The 27546-nt window shown below is 42.2% G+C and overlaps 1 protein-coding gene across 1 annotated transcript in view; it reads left to right on the top strand.

Moving 5' to 3' along the window:
- The window catches only part of pkp3a (plakophilin 3a), a 52815-nt gene that overhangs the window by 20064 nt on the left and 5205 nt on the right, over nt 1–27546 (top strand). The window contains exons 5-12 of the mRNA XM_034176320.1: nt 10338–10542; nt 16258–16432; nt 16815–16932; nt 18351–18515; nt 18607–18789; nt 18878–19031; nt 26881–27076; nt 27233–27320. Of these exons, the coding sequence (XP_034032211.1) occupies nt 10338–10542; nt 16258–16432; nt 16815–16932; nt 18351–18515; nt 18607–18789; nt 18878–19031; nt 26881–27076; nt 27233–27320 (1284 nt within the window). The remainder of the gene's footprint in view (nt 1–10337; nt 10543–16257; nt 16433–16814; nt 16933–18350; nt 18516–18606; nt 18790–18877; nt 19032–26880; nt 27077–27232; nt 27321–27546) is intronic.

Genomic DNA, 27546 nt, shown 5'->3' with positions numbered 1-27546 from the left:
CAACTGAATGAACATCCTCCGAGGCCGGTGATTCCATAATTTTTGCCAGGGGTTGTAGTTTTAAACTTTTCGTATTCATAATTTCATAATAAATAAATAATTTATAGAGCGCTTACAAGAGAAAAAGTTTTTAAAAAACTACAAAATGTAGTCTTTTTAACTTTGTAATTTTCTCTTGAAAGTGTTCTATAAATTATTTATTTATTATGTTGTAAATTAGAACAAACAGCAGTGGCCTTGGGGACCGCCAGAGCTAGGGTTTGGAAATAAATTAAACTGACAATGAGCTCATTTCAAGCTACACTCAACAAAAATATAAACGCAACACTTTTGGTTTTGCTCCCATTTTGTATGAGATGAACTCAAAGATCTAAAACTTTTTCCACATACACAATATCACCATTTCCCTCAAATATTGTTCACAAACCAGTCTAAATCTGTGATAGTGAGCACTTCTCCTTTGCTGAGATAATCCATCCCACCTCACAGGTGTGCCATATCAAGATGCTGATTAGACACCATGATTAGTGCACAGGTGTGCCTTAGACTGCCCACAATAAAAGGCCACTCTGAAAGGTGCAGTTTTGTTTTATTGGGGGGATACCAGTCAGTATCTGGTGTGACCACCATTTGCCTCATGCAGTGCAACACATCTCCTTCGCATAGAGTTGATCAGGTTGTCAATTGTGGCCTGTGGAATGTTGGTCCACTCCTCTTCAATGGCTGTGTGAAGTTGCTGGATATTGGCAGGAACTGGTACACGCTGTCGTATACGCCGGTCCAGAGCATCCCAAACATGCTCAATGGGTGACATGTCCGGTGAGTATGCCGGCCATGCAAGAACTGGGACATTTTCAGCTTCCAAGAATTGTGTACAGATCCTTGCAACATGGGGCCGTGCATTATCCTGCTGCAACATGAGGTGATGTTCTTGGATGTATGGCACAACAATGGGCCTCAGGATCTCGTCACGGTATCTCTGTGTATTCAAAATGCCATCAATAAAATGCACCTGTGTTCTTCGTCCATAACAGACGCCTGCCCATACCATAACCCCACCGCCACCATGGGCCACTCGATCCACAACACTGACATCAGAAAACCGCTCACCCACACAATGCCACACATGCTGTCTGCCATCTGCCCTGAACAGTGTGAACCGGGATTCATCCGTGAAGAGAACACCTCTCCAACGTGCCAAACACCAGTGAATGTGAGCATTTGCCCACTCAAGTCGGTTACGACGATGAACTGGAGTCAGGTCGAGACCCCGATGAGGACGACAAGCATGCAGATGAGCTTCCCTGAGATGGTTTCTGACAGTTTGTGCAGAAATTCTTTGGTTATGCAAACCGATTGTTTCAGCAGCTGTCCGAGTGGCTGGTCTCAGACGATCTTGGAGGTGAACATGCTGGATGTGGAGGTCCTGGGCTGGTGTGGTTACACGTGGTCTGCGGTTGTGAGGCTGGTTGGATGTGCTCCCAAATTCTTTTACGCCTTTGGAGACGGCTTATGGTAGAGAAATGAACATTCAATACAAGAGCAACAGCTCTGGTTGACATTCCTGCTGTCAGCATGCCAATTGCACGCTCCCTCAAATCTTGCGACATCTGTGGCATTGTGCTGTGTGATAAAACTGCACCTTTCAGAGTGGCCTTTTATTGTGGGCAGTCTAAGGCACACCTGTGCACTAATCATGGTGTCTAATCAGCATCTTGATATGGCACACCTGTGAGGTGGGATGGATTATCTCAGCAAAGGAGAAGTGCTCACTATCACAGATTTAGACTGGTTTGTGAACAATATTTGAGGGAAATGGTGATATTGTGTATGTGGAAAAAGTTTTAGATCTTTGAGTTCATCTCGTACAAAATGGGAGCAAAACCAAAAGTGTTGCGTTTATATTTTTGTTGAGTGTACATTTAACTTCAAATCCACACATATTGAGAGAGAGAGAGAGACAGACAGCTACTGTAATACAAAAGCCTTTCAGCTGGGTTGTGTGTGAGCTTGTTACTGTGTTACTTAACGAGTTTTGGAACATGACTAGTTAAACAATCAGAAATTAAGGGTTTATTTGTCTAACTTTGTAAATTTCTGTACGGGAATGCTCTCTTTCTCACAGACCCCATTCACTGTGTACTTTGCTTGACATACGTATACCATATACTTTTTCTTTCGCAACTAAATTCATACAAAATCCTATTCATGGGGTTGCATGGAGGTGTTTTTTTTTGGGGGGGGGGGGGTTAGAATAACTTCTTTAAAACAATCAGAAAGTGGTGCTTCTCTGATTTTGTATATTTATATGCAGAAACGGTCTGTCTATCCCATGGACAGCCACACCTGCGTCTACTCAACCATCAATTGAGTCTTCATCAGCCATCCAGCAGGTGGCAGACGTATCTATGGGACATTATATAAGCTAAACATAGTTGCTTTTTGAGGTGTTGTGGTGCATCAAATTGCTCCCATTTTAATGAATCTCATTATATATGCTTTCAATTGGGTGAGCAACAAGACGATAGCGTTTATTGTTTTTAAGTTATTATGGTAAAAATACTGGATGAAGTCATTTATCACTGCGTTTTAGAGGCTACATACCTTGGTGTTTCCAAGCCCTATGAAAATACAAAAATTTGTAAATACAAAATGCTATGTTAAAGATTGGAAAAAGATGAGCTAAATTAGTCCAAAGTGTGACAGGTTCCCTGTTGACATCTGTCTGTTTCTTTTCTTAGGAACTTATTTTTTTTAAAACAGGATTTCTCTCATATGATGCAGTTGTAAAGGTGCACTGAGAAGCTTGGCTGCGAACAGGGCTGGACTGGGGAAATTTTTCAGGCCGGGCATTTTTAACCAAGACCAGGCCACCACCAGGTATCGAAGGGGAAAAAATTAAGCCTGCTGTGACAGTATGTTTTTTTTTTTTTTTTTTGGTCCCTTAACCGATCAGTGTGCACCAGGAGACACATACATTTTAACACTATAAATCCGCGTTCACAGCGGGCGCGATCAGACGCTACAAATTCGCGTGGGTCGCCAGGCGACGGACGCGCCTCCTTCGCCCAGTGTGTCGCTCTGCTTGGGTGGACTTTCGCTGCGAAAATTCGCCCTGGTGTGTCATCAAATAGGAGGAGCTTCCATTCCACTCGCCAGCTCCGGTTGTCAGTCAAGCTAACATGACGGACCTTGATCACACGGAGCGAGTTGCTGTGGAAAGCTCCCAATACAGAGAGTATCATTATTTGCTGCAGGAGCTGTGTCTGGGTGACGGCCGCTTTCAGCGGTCCTTCCACCTCTGCGGGACCCAGTTTGAGGATCAACTGGCCCGTTCGCGCGCGCACATGTAAACGATAAAAAAACAAAAAAAACTCCGCTGCTGCAGCTGGCTCTTCCCCCAAAAAACTCTGTCATAATTGTGTTTAGAAACCAGTCACCATTTGTTTTATTATACATCTGTGTAGTTAATTAATAAAATATTCTCTACAGACAATTCGCTCGCGCGCACACTTAAAAACAAAAGAAAAGGAAAAAGCTCCGCTCCCCGCTGCTGCAAGCAGGGCTGCTGCTCGCTCCTTAAACTCTGTCATAATTGTGTTTAGAAACCAGTCACCATTTGCTTTATTATACAGCTGTGTAGTTAATAAGTAAAATAATCTCCAGAACGATTCGCGCGCGCACGTAAAATAAAAATAAAAAGAAACTCCGCTGCCCGCTGCTGTGGTGCTGCTGTTCGCTCCAAAAACTCTGTCATGATTGTGAAATAAAGGACAAAAGAGACATAAGTCCTGCTCACAGGCTACTACCAGATACAGGACATGTTCACATCTTCAGTCAAACTCCAGACATCTCCACGTCACTACATATTCAGTCCCTGATTGGTCATTGCGACGAGACGAAAAAGTTCAGATTTTTTTAACTTGGGGAGGAGGGCAACGCGACATGATGCGACGCAATATCGCGCCACAAACACGCAAAACGCTCAATCGCTTCACTTGCATCGCTTCACTCGCGTCCATCGCTTCGCGCTGCACGGTTTGGCGCCAAAACGCATCCTTACATAGGGATTACATGGCAACCTGTGGCTGCAGTCGCTCGCGTCGTGCCCGGTGTGAACGCAGCATAAGAAGCATTATGAAAAGTTCTTCCAAAATACAGTTATCATAGGCTTATCAAAAGTACGATCTATTGACAGTAGGTCACATTACTTTTTAGACATAATAAGCCGTCATTTCATTCAGCCTTGTTATTTAAACTTAGAAATAGAAATTATATAAAAACATTTGTGAATGTGTATTTCACTGTAACTAATCCGGATCCAGATCCTAATCTTGTTCTGCTATAGTCTGTTCACTGGCCTCTACTGGTGGTTGGCTCTCACTGTGGTATTGTATCACTTCCTGTTCCGGAGCACAGCGGTGTTTTGCTGTATCTGTTAGCTGTTTAATCTGCGTAGATTGATCTAGATAACTAGATAACGATTTGTTTCACAGTGTAATCTTCACGTGCCTTAACTAAAGCACTCCCTCTGTTGAATCACCTCTAAATTATTTACACATTATTTACTTTGTGTGTTTTTAGGCATCCGCTAGCTTAGCGCAGCTGCTAGCTCTTAGCCGGTTTAGCATGGCGGCTTCTCCTGTCTCTCCTGCACTTCTCTGCTCTGGGTGCTCAGCTAGCCAGGCCCCTGTAGTTGGTGCGGACCAAGGTAGCTTAGCCGCCGTTAGCTGTCCCCCAGCGGATCCCGAGCAGCTGGGAAAGCAGGCCGGATGGGTGACTGTGAGGAGGAAGCGTAGTCCTAAACAGAAGCCCCCTGTACACCACCAACCCGTTCACATCTCTAACCGTTTTTCACCACTCGGTGACACACCCGCCGAGGAACAAACGCTGGTTATTGGCGACTCTGTTTTGAGAAATGTGAAGTTAGCGACACCAGCAACCGTAGTCAGTTGTCTTCCGGGGGCCAGAGCAGGTGACATTGAAGGAAATTTGAAACTGTTGGCTAAGGGTAAGCGTTAATTCGGTAAGATTGTAATTCACGTCGGCAGTAATGACACCCGGTTAAGCCAATCGGAGGTCACTAAAATTAACACTGAATCGGTGTGTAACTTTGCAAAAACAATGTCGGACTCTGTAGTTTTCTTTGGGCCCCTCCCCAATCGGACTGGGAGTGACATGTTTAGCCGCATGTTCTCCTTGAATTGCTGGCTGTCTGAGTGGTGTCCAAAAAATGAGGTGGGCTTCATAGATAATTGGCAAAGCTTCTGGGGAAAACCTGGTCTTGTTAGGAGAGACGGCATCCATCCCACTTTGGATGGAGCAGCTCTCATTTCTAGAAATCTGGCCAATTTTATTAAACCCTCCAAACCGTGACTACCCAGGGTTGGGACCAGGAAGCAGAGTTGTAGTCTCACACACCTCTCTGCAGCTTCTCTCCCCCTGCCATCCCCCCAATACCCCATTCCCGTAGAGACGGTGCCTGCTCCCAGACCACCAACAACCAGTAAAAATCTATTTAAGCATAAAAATTCAAAAAGAAAAATAATATAGCACCTTCAACTGCACCACAGACTAAAACAGTTAAATGTGGTCTATTAAACATTAGGTCTCTCTCTTCTAAGTCCCTGTTAGTAAATGATATAATAATTGATCAACATATTGATTTATTCTGCCTTACAGAAACCTGGTTACAGCAGGATGAATATGTTAGTTTAAATGAGTCAACACCTCCGAGTCACACTAACTGTCAAAATGCTGATGCTGTAGCTCCTCTGAAAAAGAGAGCCTTAAATCAGAAGTGCCTGACTCCGTGGTATACTCACAAACTCGCAGCTTAAAGCAGATAACCCATACGTTGGAGAGGAAATGGCGTCTCACTAATTTAGAAGATCTTCACTTAGCCTGGAAAAAGAGTCTGTTGCTCTATAAAAAAGCCCTCCGTAAAGCTAGGACATCTTACTACTCATCACTAATTGAAGAAAATAAGAACAACCCCAGGTTTCTTTTCAGCACTGTAGCCAGGCTGACAAATAGTCAGAGCTCTATTGAGCAGAGTATTCCTTTAACTTTAACTAGTAATGACTTCATGACTTTCTTTGCTAATAAAATTTTAACTATTAGAGAAAAAATTACTCATAACCATCCCAAAGACATATCGTTATCTTTGGCTGCTTTCAGTAATGCTGGTATTTGATTAGACGCTCTCTTTCTGATTGTTCTGAGTTATTTTCATTAGTCACTTCCTCCAAACCATCAACATGTCTATTAGACCCCATTCCTACCAGGCTGCTCAAGGAAGCCCTACCATTAATTAATGCTTCGATCTTAAATATGATCAATCTATCTTTATTAGTTGGCTATGTACCACAGGCTTTTAAGGTGGCAGTAATTAAACCATTACTTAAAAAGCCATCACTTGACCCAGCTATCTTAACTAATTATAGGCCAATCTCCCACCTTCCTTTTCTCTCAAAAATTCTTGAAAGGGTAGTTGTAAAACAGCTAACTGATCATCTGCAGAGGAATGGTCTATTTGAAGAGTTTCAGTCAGGTTTCAGAATTCATCATAGTACAGAAACAGCATTAGTGAAGGTTACAAATGATCTTCTTGACTCAGACAGTGGACTCATCTCTGTGCTTGTCCTGTTAGACCTCAGTGCTGCTTTTGATACTGTTGACCATTAGAGCATGCCATAGGTATTAAAGGCACTGCGCTGCGGTGGTTTGAATCATATTCATCTAATAGATTACAATTTGTTCATGTAAATGGGGAGTCTTCTTCACAGACTAAGGTTAATTATGGAGTTCCACAAGGTTCTGTGCTAGGACCAATTTTATTCACTTTATACATGCTTCCCTTAGGCAGTATTATTAGAAAGCATTGCTTAAATTTTCATTGTTACGCAGATGATACCCAGCTTTATCTATCCATGAAGCGGACACACACCAATTAGTTAAACTGCAGGAATGTCTTACAGACATAAAGACATGGATGACCTCTAATTTCCTGCTTTTAAATTCAGATAAAACTAAAGTTATTGTACTTGGCCCCACAAATCTTAGAAACATGGTGTCTAACCAGATCCTTACTCTGGATGGCATTACCCTGACCTCTAGTAATACTGTGAGAAACCTTGGAGTCATTTTTGATCAGGATATGTCCTTCAATGCGCATATTAAGCAAATATGTAGGACTGCTTTTTTACATTTGCACAATATCTCAAAAATTAGAAAGGTCTTGTCTCAGAGTGATGCTGAAAAACTAATTCATGCATTTATTTCCTCTAGGCTGGACTATTGTAATTCATTATTATCAGGTTGTCCTAAAAGTTCCCTGAAAAGCCTTCAGTTAATTCAAAATGCTGCAGCTAGAGTACTGACGGGGACTAGAAGGAGAGAGCATATTTCACCCATATTGGCCTCTCTTTATTGGCTTCCTGTTAATTCTAGAATAGAATTTAAAATTATTCTTCTTACTTATAAGGTTTTGAATAATCAGGTCCCATCTTATCTCGGGGACCTCTTAGTACCATATCACCCCAATAGAGCGCTTCGCTCTCAGACTCCATGCTTACTTGTAGTTCCTAGGGTTTTTAAGAGTAGAATGGGAGGCAGAGCCTTCAGCTTTCAGGCTCCTCTCCTTTGGAACCAGCTCCCAATTCGGATCAGGGAGACAGACGCCCTCTCTACTTTTAAGATTAGGCTTAAGACTTTCCTTTTTGCTAAAGCTTATAGTTAGGGCTGGATCAGGTGACCCTGAACCATCCCTTAGTTATGCTGCTATAGACTTAGACTGCTGGGGGGTTCTCATGATGCACTGAGTGTTTCTTTCTCTTTTTGCTCTGTATGCACCACTCTGCATTTAATCATTAGTGATTGATCTCTGCTGTCTTCCACAGCATGTCTTTTTCCTGATTCTCTCCCCTCAGCCCCAACCAGTCCCAGCAGAAGACTGCCCCTCCCTGAGCCTGGTTCTGCTGGAGGTTTCTTCCTGTTAAAAGGGAGTTTTTCCTTCCCACTGTCGCCAAGTGCTTGCTCATAGGGGGTCGTTTTGACCGTTGTGGTTTTTCTGTGATTATTTTATGGCTTTTGCCTTACAGTATAAAGCGCCTTGGGGCAACTGTTGTTGTGATTTGGCACTATATAAATAAAATTGATTTGATTTGTTATATAAATACTGTAGTCTATACTATACATAATATAGCATTACGTGTGTGATACAATTCATCATATAAAGCAAGAAATGACTGGATGACTGAACCAATGACTGGATACAAAGGTTGAACTTTTGAAATTGCAATACACAAAAAGGCCACAAGATGGAGACAGTTGTCTATCTCACTACAAGCTACAAGTAACATCAAGGATTTCTTTTATTACCAATTTGTGTTGCTAACCAACTTAGAGAATGACTCTCAATATAAAGTAAAATGTTAGGTATGTGAAATTATGCCAGGACTTGGGAAAATACATTTTAGACAGGGACGCCGTTATTCCACGCCACCGCATCACAAACTGTGCAAAACAGCATACTTCATATGACCGACGCACGACCGTCACACAAATAGAATAAAGAATAAAGAAACAACCTGGCGGCGGCAGCATGGTAGCTAGCCATGCACACCATTTGCACAGATTACATTGCTAGGCTAGGTTACGTGACTGGCAGAGTTAGCACGAATGAAAATTATATCCAATCTTAATTCATATCTGAGCGACCCAGTTAGACAGCACTTTACTTCGGACCAGAAGATCAGAATGTCTCTCTCACACACAGATGTCTGATTTATGAACAAGTTAGGTTGCTGTTCATCAGTTAATAGCTGAAGTTAACCTTCACTTACCGTCATGGCTATAGTGGTCCCCGCCTCATCCACCTGTTGAACTACTTCTCCGCCACTTGCTGAGGCTGCCGCAGATGTGGATGCTCCGCGTCCACGCGAAGCAAACATGTCTGTTTTGCAGCATCTGCCTGAAGGGCTACTCTCTTCTGATCCCTGGCTCTTTCAGCGCCACCTTTCCTCTTCTTGCCACCATCCATATCGCTCGTTATCGCTCTGTGCGGCACTGGCGCACTGTGTAGCCCAACCGAGGCCCAAGATGGAGGGGTAATTGGCCTGCCCCTCACCTCATTTGTCCAGACCACAATCAATCATGACTAAAGGGCCGATCTACCAGTTTATGCACCATTAGGAGGGTTTATATACCAGTATCCAGTGTTGCCACAGTTACTTTGAAAAAGTAATCCAATTACTGATTACTCCTTGAAAAAGTAACTTAGTTACTTTACTGATTACTCAATTGTAAAAGTAACTAAGTTAGATTACTAGTTACTTTTTATTTACTTTCCCCAGCTGCCCACAACAACCCTCTGCCACCTCAACATGACAGTGATACTTGTTTTGCCAAAACCCACTTTATAGTCACCCTTTCTTAACTTCAATGAAAATATATACTTGTTTTATAAAAGGTAAAATAAAGACCTCTTTCTTGACCTCATATTTAACTGTTGACAGCACTGTAACAGTAAAACTTGTAATTTCTAACCTACATTGTTAATAAATGTAACTATTAAATTCTTTCTAACATTTTTCTAACATTTAAATTTTCTCTAAACATTTTACTTGTCAAAATTATTATTATTTTAAGTAGTATTAGTAGTTGTAGTAAAAAAAGGCTTCAAAACTGGACCTTTAATCTAGGGCTGTTGTGAGGGGGGGCACATCCTTGCCCCAAACCCCCATTCCATCTGGATTCGCCCCTGCGTTGGCGTTTGAGCACAAAGAATGGATAACATTTATTTATGCAGAAAACATGACCAGATTTACAGGTAAGAAAGTTTTATTGTGTTTTCACATCATGTGGTCCTCAGAAAGAGAGTTTAGGTGCATTTGACTGGAAAATAGTGTTAGTTTTTGACGCGTCGCGGAGGAGCAGCTGTTTTAACGTGCAGATACGGAGCAGCTCAGCTCAGAATTCTAAATAAAGGAGGAAAAAAAGCATAAAAATGTCTTTGTAAAGCTCAGTGCAGGTGTGCTGTTATCACCGCGCTTTAAGAGGTGAGGACGAGTCGTAGCTGCTACAAAAAAAAAACGCGGATGAAAAGCTCACAGCTCGCTTTACTTCGTAAAAAAAAAAAAAATCCACAGGCCAGTAGGCTATCAGGCCAGCGGGCAAATGCCCGGTGTGCAATACTATCAGTCCAGCGGTGGCTGCGAACAGTGCATTAATAAGACTATGGTTGTGTATTTAAAAAAACAGAAGAAAAACTCAACTTGTCCTTTAGAATGAAATGTAAATGTCTTAAGGAGAACTGTCTCTGCTGCCCCCGAAAGGTGCGTCGCTACAAAGGCATCAGTGAATTGGTGAAACTGTTCAACTGTGACAACCAGGAAGTGCAGCGTTATGCCACTGGTGCCACCCGCAACCTCATTTACGAGAACATGGACAACAAAGTGACCCTGATCGAAGAGGGCGGCATCGCACAGCTGGTGGAGGCTATGAAGGAGAACGATGACGAGCTCCTCAAGAACATCACTGGTAGGACCACCAATGTGTCAGTGGGTTGAAACCACAGCAACAGTTAAGACTGTTGGTTCATATATAAGTGATGACTTCATTTTTCCACAGAATGCAACTGTGTTGACTGTCCACAAATTCTCTTTTTGTTTTCTGGCCCTTTTTGTTAAACCCACTGACAGTGGCTTGAGGACTTATTGTTTTCACCTTCGTATGTGGGCTAAAAGAATATCTCAAAAATTTGTTTTGAATTTTTAAACTAATTTGGTGCAGTAGTTACGTCCCAACCAAGGGTGATTCCTTTAACATTTCAGGTTCAGCGGTCAATGGTCAGTGCCACAGAGCAAGGTCAAAACTTTTGTCCAGTGCAAATAGGTAGCATTAAAAATTTCTAAGACTTGTTACTGTTGGTTCAGAGGCTATTATTATTATTATTATTATTATTATTATTATTATTATGAGACCTGAATAGGAAGTTCAGTGTGGGATTTCAAAATATACCACTGCAGTTGACCTTGCACATACAATGAAGGTTGCTCATTGTGTGAGGTTTGATCAGTTAAACCAGTGCCAGATAGGACCATAGGTATTATTAGACATGGATAGGAATCGATATGTGGGTGTATATTAGAAAATAAGTCCCTTCACCTGCTCCCTTGTTTTCTCCACAGCAGATCCAAGGTGGATCTGCATCTTGATTTGCCACAAATTTTATGTCTCTTTCTGACGGAACTCCATATTACATGGAAAATGGGCAAGGATGGGGTTTAAATTGTGAACCTTCTACACTGGAAACAAGCCCGCTTAACCACTTGGCCACCATCTCTGCCTGTATGTGGGCGTATATTACGTACCTTCTAAACTGAGCTTAGCCCAGGTTGCTGTAATGATGCCGAATATACTTTCCTTGCTGTTGCAGTATCCCCATGGTGGCTTTGCACCTGCTTGAGTGTTTCTGTCTCGTCTTAACATTGTGTATGCTTTTTGTGTTTTGTGTGCAAATATGATTCCTGTTGGTGCAGTCTAATCAGCCTTGACACGTATATACATATCTTGAGTCTCTTATCAGACACGTAATCCCCAAAAGCACTCAAAAAACAATGTTCAAGCTGCTAGCATGGTGAAGACATGAATGTCTGAGTACACTCGGGGCAAGAGGTGGAGCTGGAGTGTGTTCTATAGGGTGTGTGACGAGGGGGAGCAGAGTGTGTGTATGTGGGAGTGGCATTCCTTTTTTTCTCTCTCTTTTGAGTTAGTTATTCCATTCTTTTAGTTTGAGCCGTTAGAACTTGATTTGTGTCAGTGTGTGCACTGTCAGTGTTGCATCTGTGAGAGCATTGATGACGAACGTTGGGAAAGTACTAAATAACTGGATGTGCTGTTGTGCCTCTTTGGTTAAAAGGTGCACACTGTTTCAAGTAACATTAAGAACAACCTCTGTTTAATCTGAAGGTACAGCAGGATTTGGAAGATTTGTTCAATGGTTGTTGCAGTGAAATAATCAGAAATAAAGCTCCACAACCTTTGATGTCAAGAATGAGAAAGAAAATATTTTTCACAAGAAGGGACGTGTAGCAAGCACTGCCCCTGCATAACATCAAACCATGCATATTTATTCCATGTGACTCAGTGAGACTGTAATACAGTGCATCCGGACAGTATTCACAGCACTTCACTTTTTCCACATTTTGCTAAGTTACAGCCTTATTACAAAATGGATGAAATCCCCCCCCCCCTCAAATTCTACACACAATACCCCATAATGACAAAGAAAAAATGTTTTTTTTTAGATTTTTGCTATATATATATATATATATATATATATATATATTTACAGCCTTTGTCATGAAGCTTAGAATTGATCTCAGATGCTTCCTGTTTCTACTGATCATCCTTGAGATGTTTCTACAGCTTAATTGGAGACCACCTGGGGTAAATTTAATTTGATTTGACAAGGCACACACCTGTCTATATATAAGGTCCCACAGTTGACAGTGCATGTCAGAGCACAAACCAAGCATGAAGTCAAAGGAATTATCTGTAGACCTCAGAGACAGGAATGTCTCAAGGCACAAATCTGGGGAAGGGTGCAGACACATTTCTGCTGCTTTGAAGGTCCCAATGAGCAGAGTGGCCTCCATCATCTATAAACAGAAGAAGTTTGGATCCACCAGGACTCTTCCGAGAGCTGGCCGCCCGTCGAAACTGAGCAATTGGAAGTGAAAGGCTTTAGACAGGGAGGTGACCAAGAACCCGATGTTCATTCTGTCAGAGCTCCAGCAATCCTCTGTAGAGAGAGGAGAACCTTCCAGAAGGACAACCATCTCTGCAGCAATCCACCAATCAAGCCTGTGTGATAGAGTGGCCAGAAGTAAGCCATTTCTTCATAAAAGGCACATCCCTAGACCTGAATCTGATTGAACATTTCTGGAAAGATCCTTTGCTCCCCATCCAACCCGAAGGAGCTTGAGAGGTGCTGCGAAAGAGGAATGGACCAAACTGCCCAAAGATAGGCTCACCTATCTTGTGGCATCATATTCAAGAAGACTTGAGGCTGTAATTGCTGCCAAAGGTGCATCAACAAAGAATTGAGCGAAGGGTGTTAATACTCATGTACGAGGTCTGTTAGAAAAGTATCCGACCTTATTATTTTTTTCAAAAATCATATGGATTTGAATCACGTGTGATTGCGTCAGCCAAGCTTGAACCCTCGTGCGCATGCGTGAGTTTTTTCATGCCTGTCGGTTGCTTCATTCGCCTGTGAGCAGGCTTTGAGTGAGGTGTGGTCCACCCCTGTTGTCTATTTTTTATTGCGAATAAATGTCTGAATGATTTGGATCTTTGCTGCATCAATTTTTTTCCAGAAACTGTAAGAGACCTCCAGGTGGACACCGTTTGAAAAATTAATATGGCTTTCAGGGACGATTTTATGGGGATTAAACAGATTAAGGGGTGTTACTGCCCCTTTAAGGATGGCCCACAACTGCTGAGAGCGCAGCGTGCTCCCAGCGCCGATGGACAGGCTGAAACCCCGCACAAACAACCAGATCATTTCCAACGTGAAAGCTTTGTTGATCCGGGACCTCGTCTGACTTTCACAAAAAGGCAGAAGATGTGGACGGCAGCACTTTTTCCGGCACATTCCACCGTTACAGGAGTTTTTTTTTTTCATGGAAAAAGAAGCCAAGGGACGCACCACCGTGCCGCTCTTGACGCGGCACAAAACCACCTCGGTGTTGGTCTCTCAGGACGGCTTTCAGACGGATTCCGGTTGCTTTTCTGTCGTGTGAATATCCGAGAAATTGAGCTTGAGCTGGACAAGCCCCAACATGTCCTGTGAGGCTTCATCACGGCGTTTCTTTGCGCCGAGCGGCTGCACCACGACGCGCCGAACTCCTCCGCACATCTGTCTTAATGTGCCAGAAAAAGTGCTGATGTCCACGTCTTTTCACAATTCCTGTGCTAGTCAGAGGACATACCGGATCAAGACAGCGTCCAGTTTAGAAATGAATGGCACATTTCACTGTTACAGGAGTTTTTGTCATGGAAAGAGGAACAAAGGTGGAGGAATTCCGCTCATCGCGGCAGAGCTGCATGGCGAAAAGAAACGCCGTGATGAAGCCTCACTGGACATGTTCTGGCATGTCCAGCTCATGCACAATCACAATCGGATATTCACACGACTGGAAAGCAACCGGAATCCGTCTGAAATCCACCTTTAAGCCGTCCTGTGAGACCAACACCGAGGTGGTTTTGTCCCGTGTAATGAACGGCACAGTGGCGCGTCCCTCGGCTTCTTTTTCCATGAAAAAAAAACTCCTGTAACAGTGGAATGTGCCGGAAAAAGTGCTGACGTCCACATCTTCTGCCTTTTTGTGAAAGTCAGACGAGGTCCGGGATCAACAAAGCTTTCACGTTGGAAACGATCTGGTTGTTTGTGCGGGGTGTCAGCCTGTCCATCGGCGCTGGGAGCGCTCTGCGCTCTCAGCAGTTGTGGGCCGTCCTTAAAGGGGCAGTAACACCCCGTAATCTGTTTAATCCCCATAAAATCGTCCCTGAAAGCCATATTAATTTTTCGAACGGTGTCCACCTGGAGGTCTCTTACAGTTTCTGGAAAAAAAATTGATGCAGCAAAGATCCAAATCGTTCAGACATTTATTTGCAATAAAAAATAGACGAGAGGGGTCGACCACCTTCAAGAGGTGAAAGGTGGAATGTTCCTCTAAATGAGGTGAAGAAACAAGAGGGACTTGGGGAGGGACTTACACTTTGGTGTGCGCCACTGGTCCTTTGATGTCAACAGGTTCCAAACAGGCAAACACAAATTTTAAATAGGAGTCCAATCCAATTCAATTTATCAAACTTATACAGCGCCAAATCACGACAGTGTTGTCTCAAGGCGCTTTATATAAAACAACTCAATAAAAACCAAAACAAATTAAATGAAAAAATCAAAAACCATGATGAAAAGGTTTAAAAAGGTAAAAAAAAAAGAAAAAAAAAAAGAATAAAAGTATAGTAAACAATATATTAATCATGTAAAATAGCAAACAAATGCGTCTTCAGACGCGACTTCCACAGAGTCTCCACAGTCTCTGTCTCCACAGAGTCTGACTGCCTCACTAAAACAAGGAGATCATTCCACAGGACCGGGGCACGATAGGAAAAGGCTCTATGTCCCACACACTTTTTCTTCACCCTAGGGACATAGAGCAATCCTGTGTCCTGTGAGCACAGAGCCCGAGCCGGTACGTAGGGCTTAAGTAGATCCACCAAGTAGGGAGGTGCCAGTCTGTGAACAGTTTTATAGGCCAGTAGCAGGATCTTAAAATCTGATCTCGCAGAGCCAGGCAGCCAGTGAAGAGACGTCAAAATGGGAGTAATGTGGTCAAACCTTCTGCTTCCTGTAAAAAAGTCTGGCAGCAACTTTTTGAACCAATTGAAGACCCCTGATTCTGGACTGCGGCAACCCAGAAAATAAAACATTGCAGTAATCCCATCTAGAGGAAACAAATGCATGTATCAGGGTCTCAGTGTCAGCCATAGATAGGATAGGATGGATCTTTGCTATATTTTGCAGATGGAAGAAAGCAGTCCTCGTGATGTCTTTAATGTGGAGGTCAAAGGACAACGTAGGGTCAAAAAAATAACCCTAAGGTTCCTCACTTTGTCCGTATGATGTTTAACACACGAACCCAATCCAAAATTGTTCTCAGTCAGATAGTCAGATAGTTCAGAAACAATCCTTACAACGTAGTCTGTAGTTGATGCCGTGCATCGTGTACAGACTGCCGTCTGGTTTTCTCAGTCCAGTGAAAAATCGCGACATAAATATGTTGAGCTCTTTGTGTGACAGCAGTTCCACTTCACCTAGAGATGTCCCAGCGAATACTCGAAATGTCTAAAGATGGCTTACAGTGTACTGGATTTGTTTTTGTGTGTGTGTGTGTGTGTGTGTGTGTGTGTGTGTGTGTGTGTGTGTGTGTGTGTGTGTGTGTGTGTGTGTGTGTGTGTGTTAGAACAAAGAGTGACTCCTGTGTAAAGGGGGACCCAACATTAATAAATAATTAAACACATTAGTTACGAGTAAGTTAGTTAAGCTTACTACTGCAGTAACTAATGTCAGTATACTCTTATTGGACTGCAGACACAGAGGACTGATAATAATAACCAATCCCCCGTCCTGCTGCCTGCAGGTATAAAAAGGTCATTTACATGTTGTCTGTGTTTCTGCAGGTATCTTGTGGAACCTTTCATCCAAAGACAACCTCAAGGAGAAACTGGCCAAGGATATACTTCCCGAACTGACCGAGAAGGTCCTGATTCCACTGTCAGGTGGGGGTGAGACCGAAACCATTCATCAGACGCCCTCTGAGGCCGACATCTTCTACAATACCACAGGATGCCTCAGGTGCACATCTGCTCCTTCAAGAAAACATATTTCTGTTTGTTTCGCCTGTACCTGTCTTCTCTCCCATGATCACATTTGTATCAGAAGAACTAGTGTGGCCAGGCACAGTGTGCTGTGCTGACACTTCAGTTCGCCACACCCCTCCTCACTGCAGCAACTGCTTTCTGTGGGTCTGCACTGTTCACATACACCTTGGAGAGTCTTTGCTTGGGGGAAATATTTGTAATACTTCCAGAATAGTATTTGTCATGTTGTTTTAAAATCCATTTTGTACTGAAGTGCAGTGTATTACATTGACTGTAGAACCACAATACAAATGCAAAGTATTTTTTGTTTTTCATCTCTGTTACGGGCTCTCCTTTATCTCTGTGTTTGTGCTTAGGAACCTGAGCTCTGTGAATGAGAAGACCCGTTACCAGATGAGGGAAATGCGGGGACTTGTAGAATCTTTGGTGCGCTACGTCAACCTCTCACTTGAGGAAAACAAGGCAGAAGACAAGGTGACGCTTAAGTCTTGATTATGCTTAAAAACAGTTGCACATAGAGGACAGAGACCAGCTAGGATACAGATTTGGGTGCTGAGCCTGTGTTCCACATGTAGGGAGGTTGATGTCTAGAGGAAATCTGTGACTCAGTGCATTGAGATGTGTATAAGTTGTACCATTAGGCATTATTCATTCTTTAAACTTATATTTGTAGCTGTGAAATTAAACAACCCACCAAAGCATTTTAGATGCAATTGTCAGCATCTAGACCAAGCAGCAATGTACAATTGTGAAAAATGAACCAAATATTTGTGTCAAAACATGCAGTTCCTTGAATGGCCACTTGAGGCAAATTAGTCTGTTCTCATCGAACCCCATTTTAAAATCTCCACCTTTATAGTAATAATAAGCATGTTTACAGCCTAGTGCAAAATTGGTTTCGGTCTTCCATAGTTGGTTTCCCCGTTCATGACAGTTATACATAACTCATCAGTTTAAGTTATTTGACCCATAAAGTTATGAACAGTTAGGGGTGTAATTTCTTTGAGTGACAGCTAGTATGCTGGATATAGATGGCTGTCCACTAGCAGAGGCCTCTAGCAGTAGCCACAAGCTGCTGTGGACTGAAATGATTTTGTCCTTTCTAAGCATTTTTTAAAATGAGTATCTCAGATAATATGGCTTGTTGTTTGTACTAACAGACTAAGATATCTGAGCAGCAGATTTTCTGTTGCATGAAATTTTAGTGTTATTTAATGTGTATGCTAGCACCATTAGTGCTAATAGCTTGGCGATGTTAGTGACACTGGTGTCACAGTTAGAGGCAATATGCTGGTCATAGTTTTTAATATCAGCACCCAAGCCACATCTTCCAAGAACCACTGCCCCAATATGCAAAAATATGCATAAATCAAACCCCCATGACAAGGTCAGTTAGCCTGTTAGCCTTAGCTAGTTTGGAAATTTCAGGATAGGTGGGAGTGTTGGTGCTTTATTTGTCTATTCTGTTATTTCACTCAGTGGAAATACTGGAGCACAGACTTCTGAGATGGTCCATTAGTACAGTTAACCACACAACAAGTAATATTATCTCTTATATGTCAAACAAAATGCATTCATCCATGCCCCACATCTCCACCAAGTTTTGTAACACAGCTAAAAGTAAAACCTCTTTTAGCAGATCTTGGAGGAGGTAACCTTGTGTTCCTCACTTCTCTGAACACAGAGGATACATACGGTTGTGTACCTCAAAGCTCATTTTCCATACATAGCGAAAGTTTTCAGATTCCTGCACTCTGTAGTGTAGATGTAAGTGCATAACGGATGGAAAGATGTTTTTCTGTGAAAATAACTGTGAATAAAATAGCAACAAGAAGTAAGTCTTACCCTCCTTAAGTATTTATCTGTGCATACATTTTTCGCCCCACCTTCAGGGGGTGGAAAACTGTATGTGTGTCCTGAGGAACCTCTCCTACCAGCTCTACAATGAGATGCCTCCATCTGCTGCTCTCCGCCTGGAAGGACCAACCAGAGGTCAGGTTTCAGGAAAGGGAGAAGCTATTGGCTGCTTTACACCTCAGGGCCAGAAAACCAAAAAGGTACGAACACACGGACTTTACCTGTTAGCACAGTGCATACCTTGAGAAATCACTTCTGATACATTTTTCCTGTGCTTTTCTTCCCCCGCAGATTAGGAACCTGGACCTTTCCACTTTCAGCGAGGTTGCTCGGGAGCCCAAAGGGATGGAGTGGCTGTGGCATCCTCAGATAGTCAAGTTATACAACCGTGTGCTGCATCAGTGTGAGATTAACTCCACCACCCGTGAGGCTGCTGCTGGAGCTCTGCAGAACATCACTGCTGGAGAAAAGAGGGTAAGCAGCACGCTGCAGGCCTCCTGCAAAGCTGCTTTTCTTCTTTGATTGGAATTGACAATTTGCCCCCATCTCTCTTCTCCTGCAGTGGGCGTCAGTACTGAGCCAAGTGGCCTTGGATCATGAACATATGCTGCCGGTGTTGTTGGACCTCCTGCGCACCAACAATGACCTGGAGCTGCGTTCACTCACTGGATTCCTCCGAAATCTGTCCCGTCATGCCAGGGACAAGAATGATATGGGTAAGTCTGTCAACTTTTTTCCCCTGCTCCCCTATTACAGTGCATCTGCAAAGTGTTCATAGAACTTTACTTTGTGTACATTTTGTTATATTACAGCGTTATTCCAAAATGGTCTAAATTCATTTTTTTCCCCTCAAAATTCTACGCGCAGCACCCTGTAATGACACCATTAAAAAGAAAAACCTATTAAAATAAATAAATTAAATAAAAGCACATTTACATAAGTATTCACATACTTTGCTCAATACTTTGTTTATGGACCTTTGGCAGCAATTACAGCCTCTTGTCCTGAAGCCACTCCCTTTTGTATCTTGGCTATGTACTTAGGGTCATTGTTCTGTTGAAAGAGAAACCGTCACCCCAGTCTGAGGTCAAGAGCGCTCTGGAGCAGGTTTTCATCCAGGATGTCTCTGTACATTGCTGCATTCATCTTTTTCTCAATCCTGACTAGTCTCCCAGTTCCTGCAACTGAAAAACATTCCCACAGCATGATTCTGCCACCACCATGCTTCACTGTAGGGATGGTGCCTGGTTTCCTCCAAACATGACACCTGACATTCACACCAAAGAGTTCAGACTTTGTCTCATCAGACCAGAGAATTTTGTTTCTCATGGTCTGAGAGTCCTTCAGGTGGCTTTTTCTAAACTCCAGGTGGGCTGCCATGTACCTTTTACTAAGGAGTGGCTTCCGTCTGACCACTCTACCATACAGGCCTGATTGGTGGATTGTGGTCACCTCCCTGACTAAGGCCCTTCTCACATGATCGCTCAGTTTAGACAGGCGGCCAGCTCTAGGAAGAGTCCTGGTGGATCCAAAATTCTTCCATTTATGGATGATGGAGGCCACTGTGCTCATTGGGATCTTCAAAGCAGCAGAAATGTTTCTGTACCCTTCTCCAGATTTGTGCCTTGAGACAATCCTGTCTCGAAGGTCTGCAGACAATTCCTTTGACTTCGTGCTTGGTTTATGCTCTGACATGCACTGTCAATGGTGGGACCTTATATGTAGACAGGATTGTGCCTTTTCAAATCATCTCCAATCAACTGGATTTACTCCAGGTGGACTCCTGTTAAGCTGTAGAAACATCTCAAGGATGATCAGTCGAAACAGGATGCACCTGAGCTCAATCTTGAGCTTCATGGCAAAGGCTGTGAATACTTGCATACATGTGATTTCAACTTAATTCAGTTTATTTTGTTTGCGTCACCATGCCACTGTGTCAAATAAGAACTTTGAATTATATTTGTCAGCGTAGTAGGCCTGTTTTGTAGGCAATTGTGCATGTTTACAATCAAATCAAATCAATTTTATTTATATAGCGCCAAATCACAACAAACAGTTGCCCCAAGGCGCTTTATATTGTAAGGCAAGGCCATACAATAATTACGGAAAAACCCCAACGGTCAAAACGACCCCCTGTGAGCAAGCACTTGGTGACAGTGGGAAGGAAAAACTCCCTTTTAACAGGAAGAAACCTCCAGCCTAACCAGGCTCAGGGAGGGGCAGTCTTCTGCTGGGACTGGTTGGGGCTGAGGGAGAGAACCAGGAAAAAGACATGCTGTGGAGGGGAGCAGAGATCAATCACTAATGATTAAATGCAGAGTGGTGCATACAGAGCAAAAAGAGAAAGAAACACTCAGTGCATCATGAGAACCCCCCAGCAGTCTAAGTCTATAGCAGCATAACTAAGGGATGGTTCAGGGTCACCTGATCCAGCCCTAACTATAAGCTTTAGCAAAAAGGAAAGTTTTAAGCCTAATCTTAAAAGTAGAGAGGGCGTCTGTCTCCCTGATCTGAATTGGGAGCTGGTTCCACAGGAGAGGAGCCTGAAAGCTGAAGGCTCTGCCTCCCATTCTACTCTTACAAACCCTAGGAACTACAAGTAAGCCTGCAGTCTGAGAGCGAAGCGCTCTATTCGGGTGATATGGTACTATGAGGCCCCTAAGATAAGATGGGACCTGATTATTCAAAACCTTATAAGTAAGAAGAAGAATTTTAAATTCTATTCTAGAATTAACAGGAAGCCAATGAAGAGAGGCCAGTATGGGTGAGATATGCTCTCTCCTTCTAGTCCCTGTCAGTACTCTAGCTGCAGCATTTTGAATTAACTGAAGGCTTTTCAGGGAACTTTTAGGACAACCTGATAATAATGAATTACAATAGTCCAGCCTAGAGGAAATAAATGCATGAATTAGTTTTTCAGCATCACTCTGAGACAAGACCTTTCTAATTTTAGAGATATTGCGCAAATGCAAAAAAGCAGTCCTACATATTTGTTTAATATGCACATTGAATGACATATCCTGATCAAAAATGACTCCAAGATTTCTCACAGTATTACTAGAGGTCAGGGTAATGCCATCCAGAGTAAGGATCTGGTTAGACACCATGTTTCTAAGATTTGTGGGGCCAAGTACAATAACTTCAGTTTTATCTGAGTTTAAAAGCAGGAAATTAGAGGTCATCCATGTCTTTATGTCTGTAAGACAATCCTGCAGTTTAGCTAATTGGTGTGTGTCCTCTGGCTTCATGGATAGATAAAGCTGGGTATCATCTGCGTAACAATGAAAATTTAACCAATGCTGTCTAATAATACTGCCTAAGGGAAACATGTATAAAGTGAATAAAATTGGTCCTAGCACAGAACCTTGTGGAACTCCATAATTAACCTTAGTCTGTGAAGAAGATTCCCCATTTACATGAACAAATTGTAATCTGTTAGATAAATATGATTCAAACCACCGCAGCGCAGTGCCTTTAATACCTATGGCATGCTCTAATCTCTGTAATAAAATTTTATGGTCAACAGTATCAAAAGCAGCCCTGAGGTCTAACAGAACAAGCACAGAGATGAGTCCACTGTCTGAGGCCATAAGAAGATCATTTGTAACCTTCACTAATGCTGTTTCTGTACTATGATGAATTCTAAAACCTGACTGAAACTCTTCAAATAGACCATTCCTCTGCAGATGATCCGTTAGCTGTTTTACAACTACCCTTTCAAGAATTTTTGAGAGAAAAGGAAGGTTGGAGATTGGCCTATAATTAGCTAAGATAGCTGGGTCAAGTGATGGCTTTTTAAGTAATGGTTTAATTACTGCCACCTTAAAAGCCTGTGGTACATAGCCAACTAATAAAGATAGATTGATCATATTTAAGATCGAAGCATTAATTAATGGTAGGGCTTCCTTGAGCAGCCTGGTAGGAATGGGGTCTAATAGACATGTTGATGGTTTGGAGGAAGTAACTAATGAAAATAACTCAGACAGAACAATCGGAGAGAAAGAGTCTAACCAAATACCGGCATCACTGAAAGCAGCCAAAGATAACGATATGTCTTTGGGATGGTTATGAGTAATTTTTTCTCTAATAGTTAAAATTTTATTAGCAAAGAAAGTCATGAAGTCATTACTAGTTAAAGTTAATGGAATACTCTGCTCAATAGAGCTCTGACGCTTTGTCAGCCTGGCTACAGTGCTGAAAAGAAACCTGAGGTTGTTCTTATTTTCTTCAATTAGTGATGAGTAGAAAGATGTCCTAGCTTTACGGATGGCTTTTTTATAGAGCAACAGACTCTTTTTCCAGGCTAAGTGAAGATCTTCTAAATTAGTGAGACGCCATTTCCTCTCCAACTTATGGGTTATCTGCTTTAAGCTGCGAGTTTGTGAGTTATACCACGGAGTCAGGCACTTCTGATTTAAGGCTCTCTTTTTCAGAGGAGCTACAGCATCCAAAGTTGTCTTCAATGAGGATGTAAAACTATTGACGAGATACTCTATCTCACTCACAGAGTTTAGGTAGCTACTCTGCACTGTGTTGGTATATGGCATTAGAGAACATAAAGAAGGAATCATATCCTTAAACCTAGTTACAGCGCTTTCTGAAAGACTTCTAGTGTAATGAAACTTATTCCCCACTGCTGGGTAGTCCATCAGAGTAAATGTAATGTTATTAAGAAATGATCAGACAGAAGGGAGTTTTCAGGGAATACTGTTAAGTCTTCAATTTCCATACCATAAGTCAGAACAAGATCTAAGATATGATTAAAGTGGTGGGTGGACTCATTTACATTTTGAGCAAAGCCAATTGAGTCTAATAATAGATTAAATGCAGTGTTGAGGCTGTCATTCTCAGCATCTGTGTGGATGTTAAAATCGCCCACTATAATTATCTTATCTGAGCTAAACACTAAGTCAGACAAAAGGTCTGAAAATTCACAGAGAAACTCACAGTAACGACCAGGTGGACGATAGATAATAACAAATAAAACTGGTTTTTGGGACTTCCAATTTGGATGGACAAGACTAAGAGTCAAGCTTTCAAATGAATTAAAGCTCTGTCTGGGTTTTTGATTAATTAATAAGCTGGAATGGAAGATTGCTGCTAATCCTCCGCCTCGGCCCGTGCTACGAGCATTCTGGCAGTTAGTGTGACTCGGGGGTGTTGACTCATTTAAACTAACATATTCATCCTGCTGTAACCAGGTTTCTGTAGGGCAGAATAAATCAATATGTTGATCAATTATTATATCATTTACTAACAGGGACTTAGAAGAGAGAGACCTAATGTTTAATAAACCACATTTAACTGTTTTAGTCTGTGGTGCAGTTGAAGGTGCAATATTATTTTTCTTTTTGAATTTTTATGCTTAAATACATTTTTACTGGTTATTGGTGGTCTGGGAGCAGGCACCGTCTCTACGGGGATGGGGTAATGAGGGGATAGCAGGGGGAGAGAAGCTGCAGAGAGGTGTGTAAGACTACAACTCTGCTTCCTGGTCCCAACCCTGGATAGTCACGGTTTGGAGGATTTAAGAAAATTGGCCAGATTTCTAGAAATGAGAGCTGCTCCATCCAAAGTGGGATGGATGCCGTCTCTCCTAACAAGACCAGGTTTTCCCCAGAAGCTTTGCCAATTATCTATGGAGCCCACCTCATTTTTTGGACACCACTCAGACAGCCAGCAATTCAGGGAGAACATGCGGCTAAACATGTCACTCTCGGTCCGATTGGGGAGGGTCCCAGAGAAAACTACAGACTCCGACATTGTTTTTGCAAAGTTACACACCGATTCAATGTTAATTTTAGTGACCTCCGATTGGCGTAACCGGGTGTCATTACTGCCGACGTGAATTGCAATCTTACCAAATTTACGCTTAGCCTTAGCCAGCAGTTTCAAATTTCCTTCAATGTCGCCTGCTCTGGCCCCCAGAAGACAATTGACTATGGTTGCTGGTGTCCCTAACTTCACATTTGTCAAAACAGAGTCGCCAATAACCAGAGTTTGATCCTCGGCGGGTGTGTTGCCGAGTGGGGAAAAACGGTTAGAAATGTGAACGGGTTGGCGGTGTACACGGGGCTTCTGTTTAGGGCTACGCTTCCTCCTCACAGTCACCCAGTCGGCCTGCTTTCCCAGCTGCTCGGGATCTGCTGGAAGGGAACTAACGGTGGCTAAGCTACCTTGGTCCACACCGACTACAGGGGCCTGGCTAGCTGTAGAATTTTCCACGGTGCGGAGCCGAGTCTCCAATTCGCCCAGCCTGGCCTCCAAAGCTACGAATAAGCTACACTTATTACAAGTACCATTACTGCTAAAGGAGGCCAAGGAATAACTAAACATTTCACACCCAGAGCAGAAAAGTGTGGGAGAGACAGGAGAAGCCACCATGCTAAATCGGCTAAGAGCTAGTAGCTGCGCTAAGCTAGCGAATTCCTAAAACACACAAAGTGAATAATGTGTAAATAATTTAGAGGTGATTCAGCAGAGGGAGTGCTTTAGTTAAGGCACGTGAAGATTACACTGTGAAACAAATTATCTAGTTATCTAGATCAATCTAACTGCGCAGATTAAACAGCTAACAGATACAGCAAAACACCGCTGTGTTCCGTAACAGGAAGTGATACAATACTGCAGTGAGAGCCAACCACCAGTAGAGGCGAGGCGAGGTTCCAGTCCAGAATAGCATTGTACCACACAAGGTTGAAGACTTCTATTTTCGAGTGACATTTCACTTTTCTGCTCTAGACTTATGCTTTAGGTCACATTAAATGACCATTGTACCAAGGACAGTATGATTTGTGGAGGTGTGGTTTTAGTGTAGGCAGAGCGATTATGTCCCATGTGATCGTGAGCGCTGACTTTAGGCTGTCCACAAGACTGTCTTCTGAATGATTATGTTTCGAAAGTGACGCTAAGATATCAGGCAGTCTTGCTCCATGTTAATTTGTATTTGAGGAGTTGATGTGTCCCCGTGATGATATACAAGTGTCTCGTCCCAATGGACATTGCACTGAGTGTGTAAACTTAAGTGATTGATCTCAAACCACCGATGCAAGAAACACAACATTTGACACAGCAATACCACGACCAAGACCCAAATCCAGTGTGTTTCCACTAATGTGAGTTGAACCCTGAATGCATTGCTGGAATCTGAATGCATCTATAATGCCCATGAATGATTTTCAGAGGGGGTCAGAAGGTTTGTTTACATGAATGTTGAAGTCACCAACGATCAGATTGTTATATGCATGGGTTGCCAAATTAGAGATAAACTCACCAAATTTATCTAAGAATTCAGAATATGCTCCCAAGGGCCTATTCCCTAGTTTAATTCTCTGACCTTGGCTATATGTGACATCCTGAGCAGAGCAGAGAGTCAAATGTTCAAACAAATTATATTTTAGAACCCTGGGAGCCAGTAAGTGAAACCCAGATTTATGAATTAAATCACCTCTGCCTTGCTTTGTATCACAAGGGATGTGACCAAATGTGTACGCAGGTGGTCAGACTTCATTTAAGGGGAGGACAACTGTAGGTTTCAGCCAGGTTTCACATAAACTGATCATATGGAGGCGGTGTTCCATAATTAGGTAATTTATCAGCAGTGATTTTGAGGACAGTGCCCTCCTAATAATGAGACCCCAAACTAAGGACCTCACTAGGGTTGGCGTTTCTAAGAGGGCCACCCTGTCTGGCAACATCACGCAAGTTATTGTAAAGTGTTGTGCGCTAAGAAAAGAATAAGCGATTAGCAAAAGCTAGTGAAAGCTAAGTGCTAACGAGAAGCTAACCACTCCTGGATTTCACACAGAAGTAAATTAATGAACTAAAGTCCATAGCTGTTGCACCTAAAGACTAACAAAAGTAATGCACAGGTACCCGTTCAGTCTGGTCACTGAGGAGTCAGTCTGTCTGGGAAAGATTTCTTAGTTTTATTTTATTTTTTTTTTCATGTAGTCATTATGGGGTATTATGTGTAGAATTTTGAGGAAAAAATATTTATTTAATCCATTTTGGAGTAAGGCTGTAACATAAAATGTGGACAAAGTGAAGCATTGTGAATACTTTCTGGATGCACGGTATGCAGTTTTTTTTTTTAAGGGATCATATTATATTATAATTAAGCTTTATATTATATTATTATTATTAATTTTCAGTAAATTAATTTAGGTCACCATGTATGTTTTTAAAAACAATATTTATAGCCAAATATAATTCATTGACACTGGTGGTGCATCTTAAATATAACCATTTTCTGGTAATGCTCGTGTGACTAGTTGAGGCAATGTATTAGATCAGTAAATATAATCAACTGATAATTTATTTGCTCAAAAATTTCATAAGTAAAATGTAACAAGGAATTGTCAAATATGAAAACGGATGACAGAAATAAGCACCCCATGAGTGTACCTAATAAAATGGCCACTCAGGGAAGACTAAAAATCATATCCACTGCAATGCAGACATCATACTCTCCTTTTTCTTTTCTTCTTTTTGAAAAAGTGCACAGATATTCCAAATGATATTTTGGATTTTTTTTTTTATTATTATTATTATTCTTTTGTTCAGCCACTAAGGTGGTGAACAACCTTGTGACCAAGCTGCCTGAAGATGGCTACCAGAAGCAACCTTCCAGCGAAGTGGTGGTGAACATCTGTGGTGTTCTTAATAACCTGGTGACGAGCAGCCAGGTCGCTGCCAGGGATATCACCTTCTTTGATGGCCTGACGAAACTGACGGCAATAAAGAACTCCCATGACAACAGGTCTGTGATTTTTAAGAGACGGGTGCTGGTGTAATATTCAGTTGAATTCTCAAAGTTGTCTCAGCAGATATTGAACAGATGTATGCGAGTTCGGTCTTCTCATAAGACATTATTTGTATTAAGTTGGAATCATGGGTGACTTTCTCTCCCCCTCAGCACTTCAAAGATAAAAGCAGCCAAAGCAGCAGCCACTGTCCTCAGCAACATGTTCCAGTACAAGAAGCTGCACAAAGACTACAAACAGGTGAGAGCCACAAGAAGGACCGCTTAAAAAAGAAAAAATGGTTTCTAGGTGTTTCAGTGATTTTTTTTTTTTTTTTTTTTTGGAAACTGTGCAAGAGACAATCAGCCATTGCCCATTCCTGGAATAAATTCAGTTTTTTGAAGCCACACCTGGCGTTGTTAAAGTGTTCACCTAGTAAACATGTCATTAAGTACTATCTTTTAATTAGTTGATTAATACAATTTTT

This window comes from Thalassophryne amazonica, chromosome 8, assembly GCF_902500255.1.
Source record: "Thalassophryne amazonica chromosome 8, fThaAma1.1, whole genome shotgun sequence".
NCBI lineage: Eukaryota > Metazoa > Chordata > Actinopteri > Batrachoidiformes > Batrachoididae > Thalassophryne > Thalassophryne amazonica.
The sequence above is the reverse complement of the archived record's forward strand: the minus strand, read 5'-3'. Positions and strand labels throughout refer to the sequence as shown.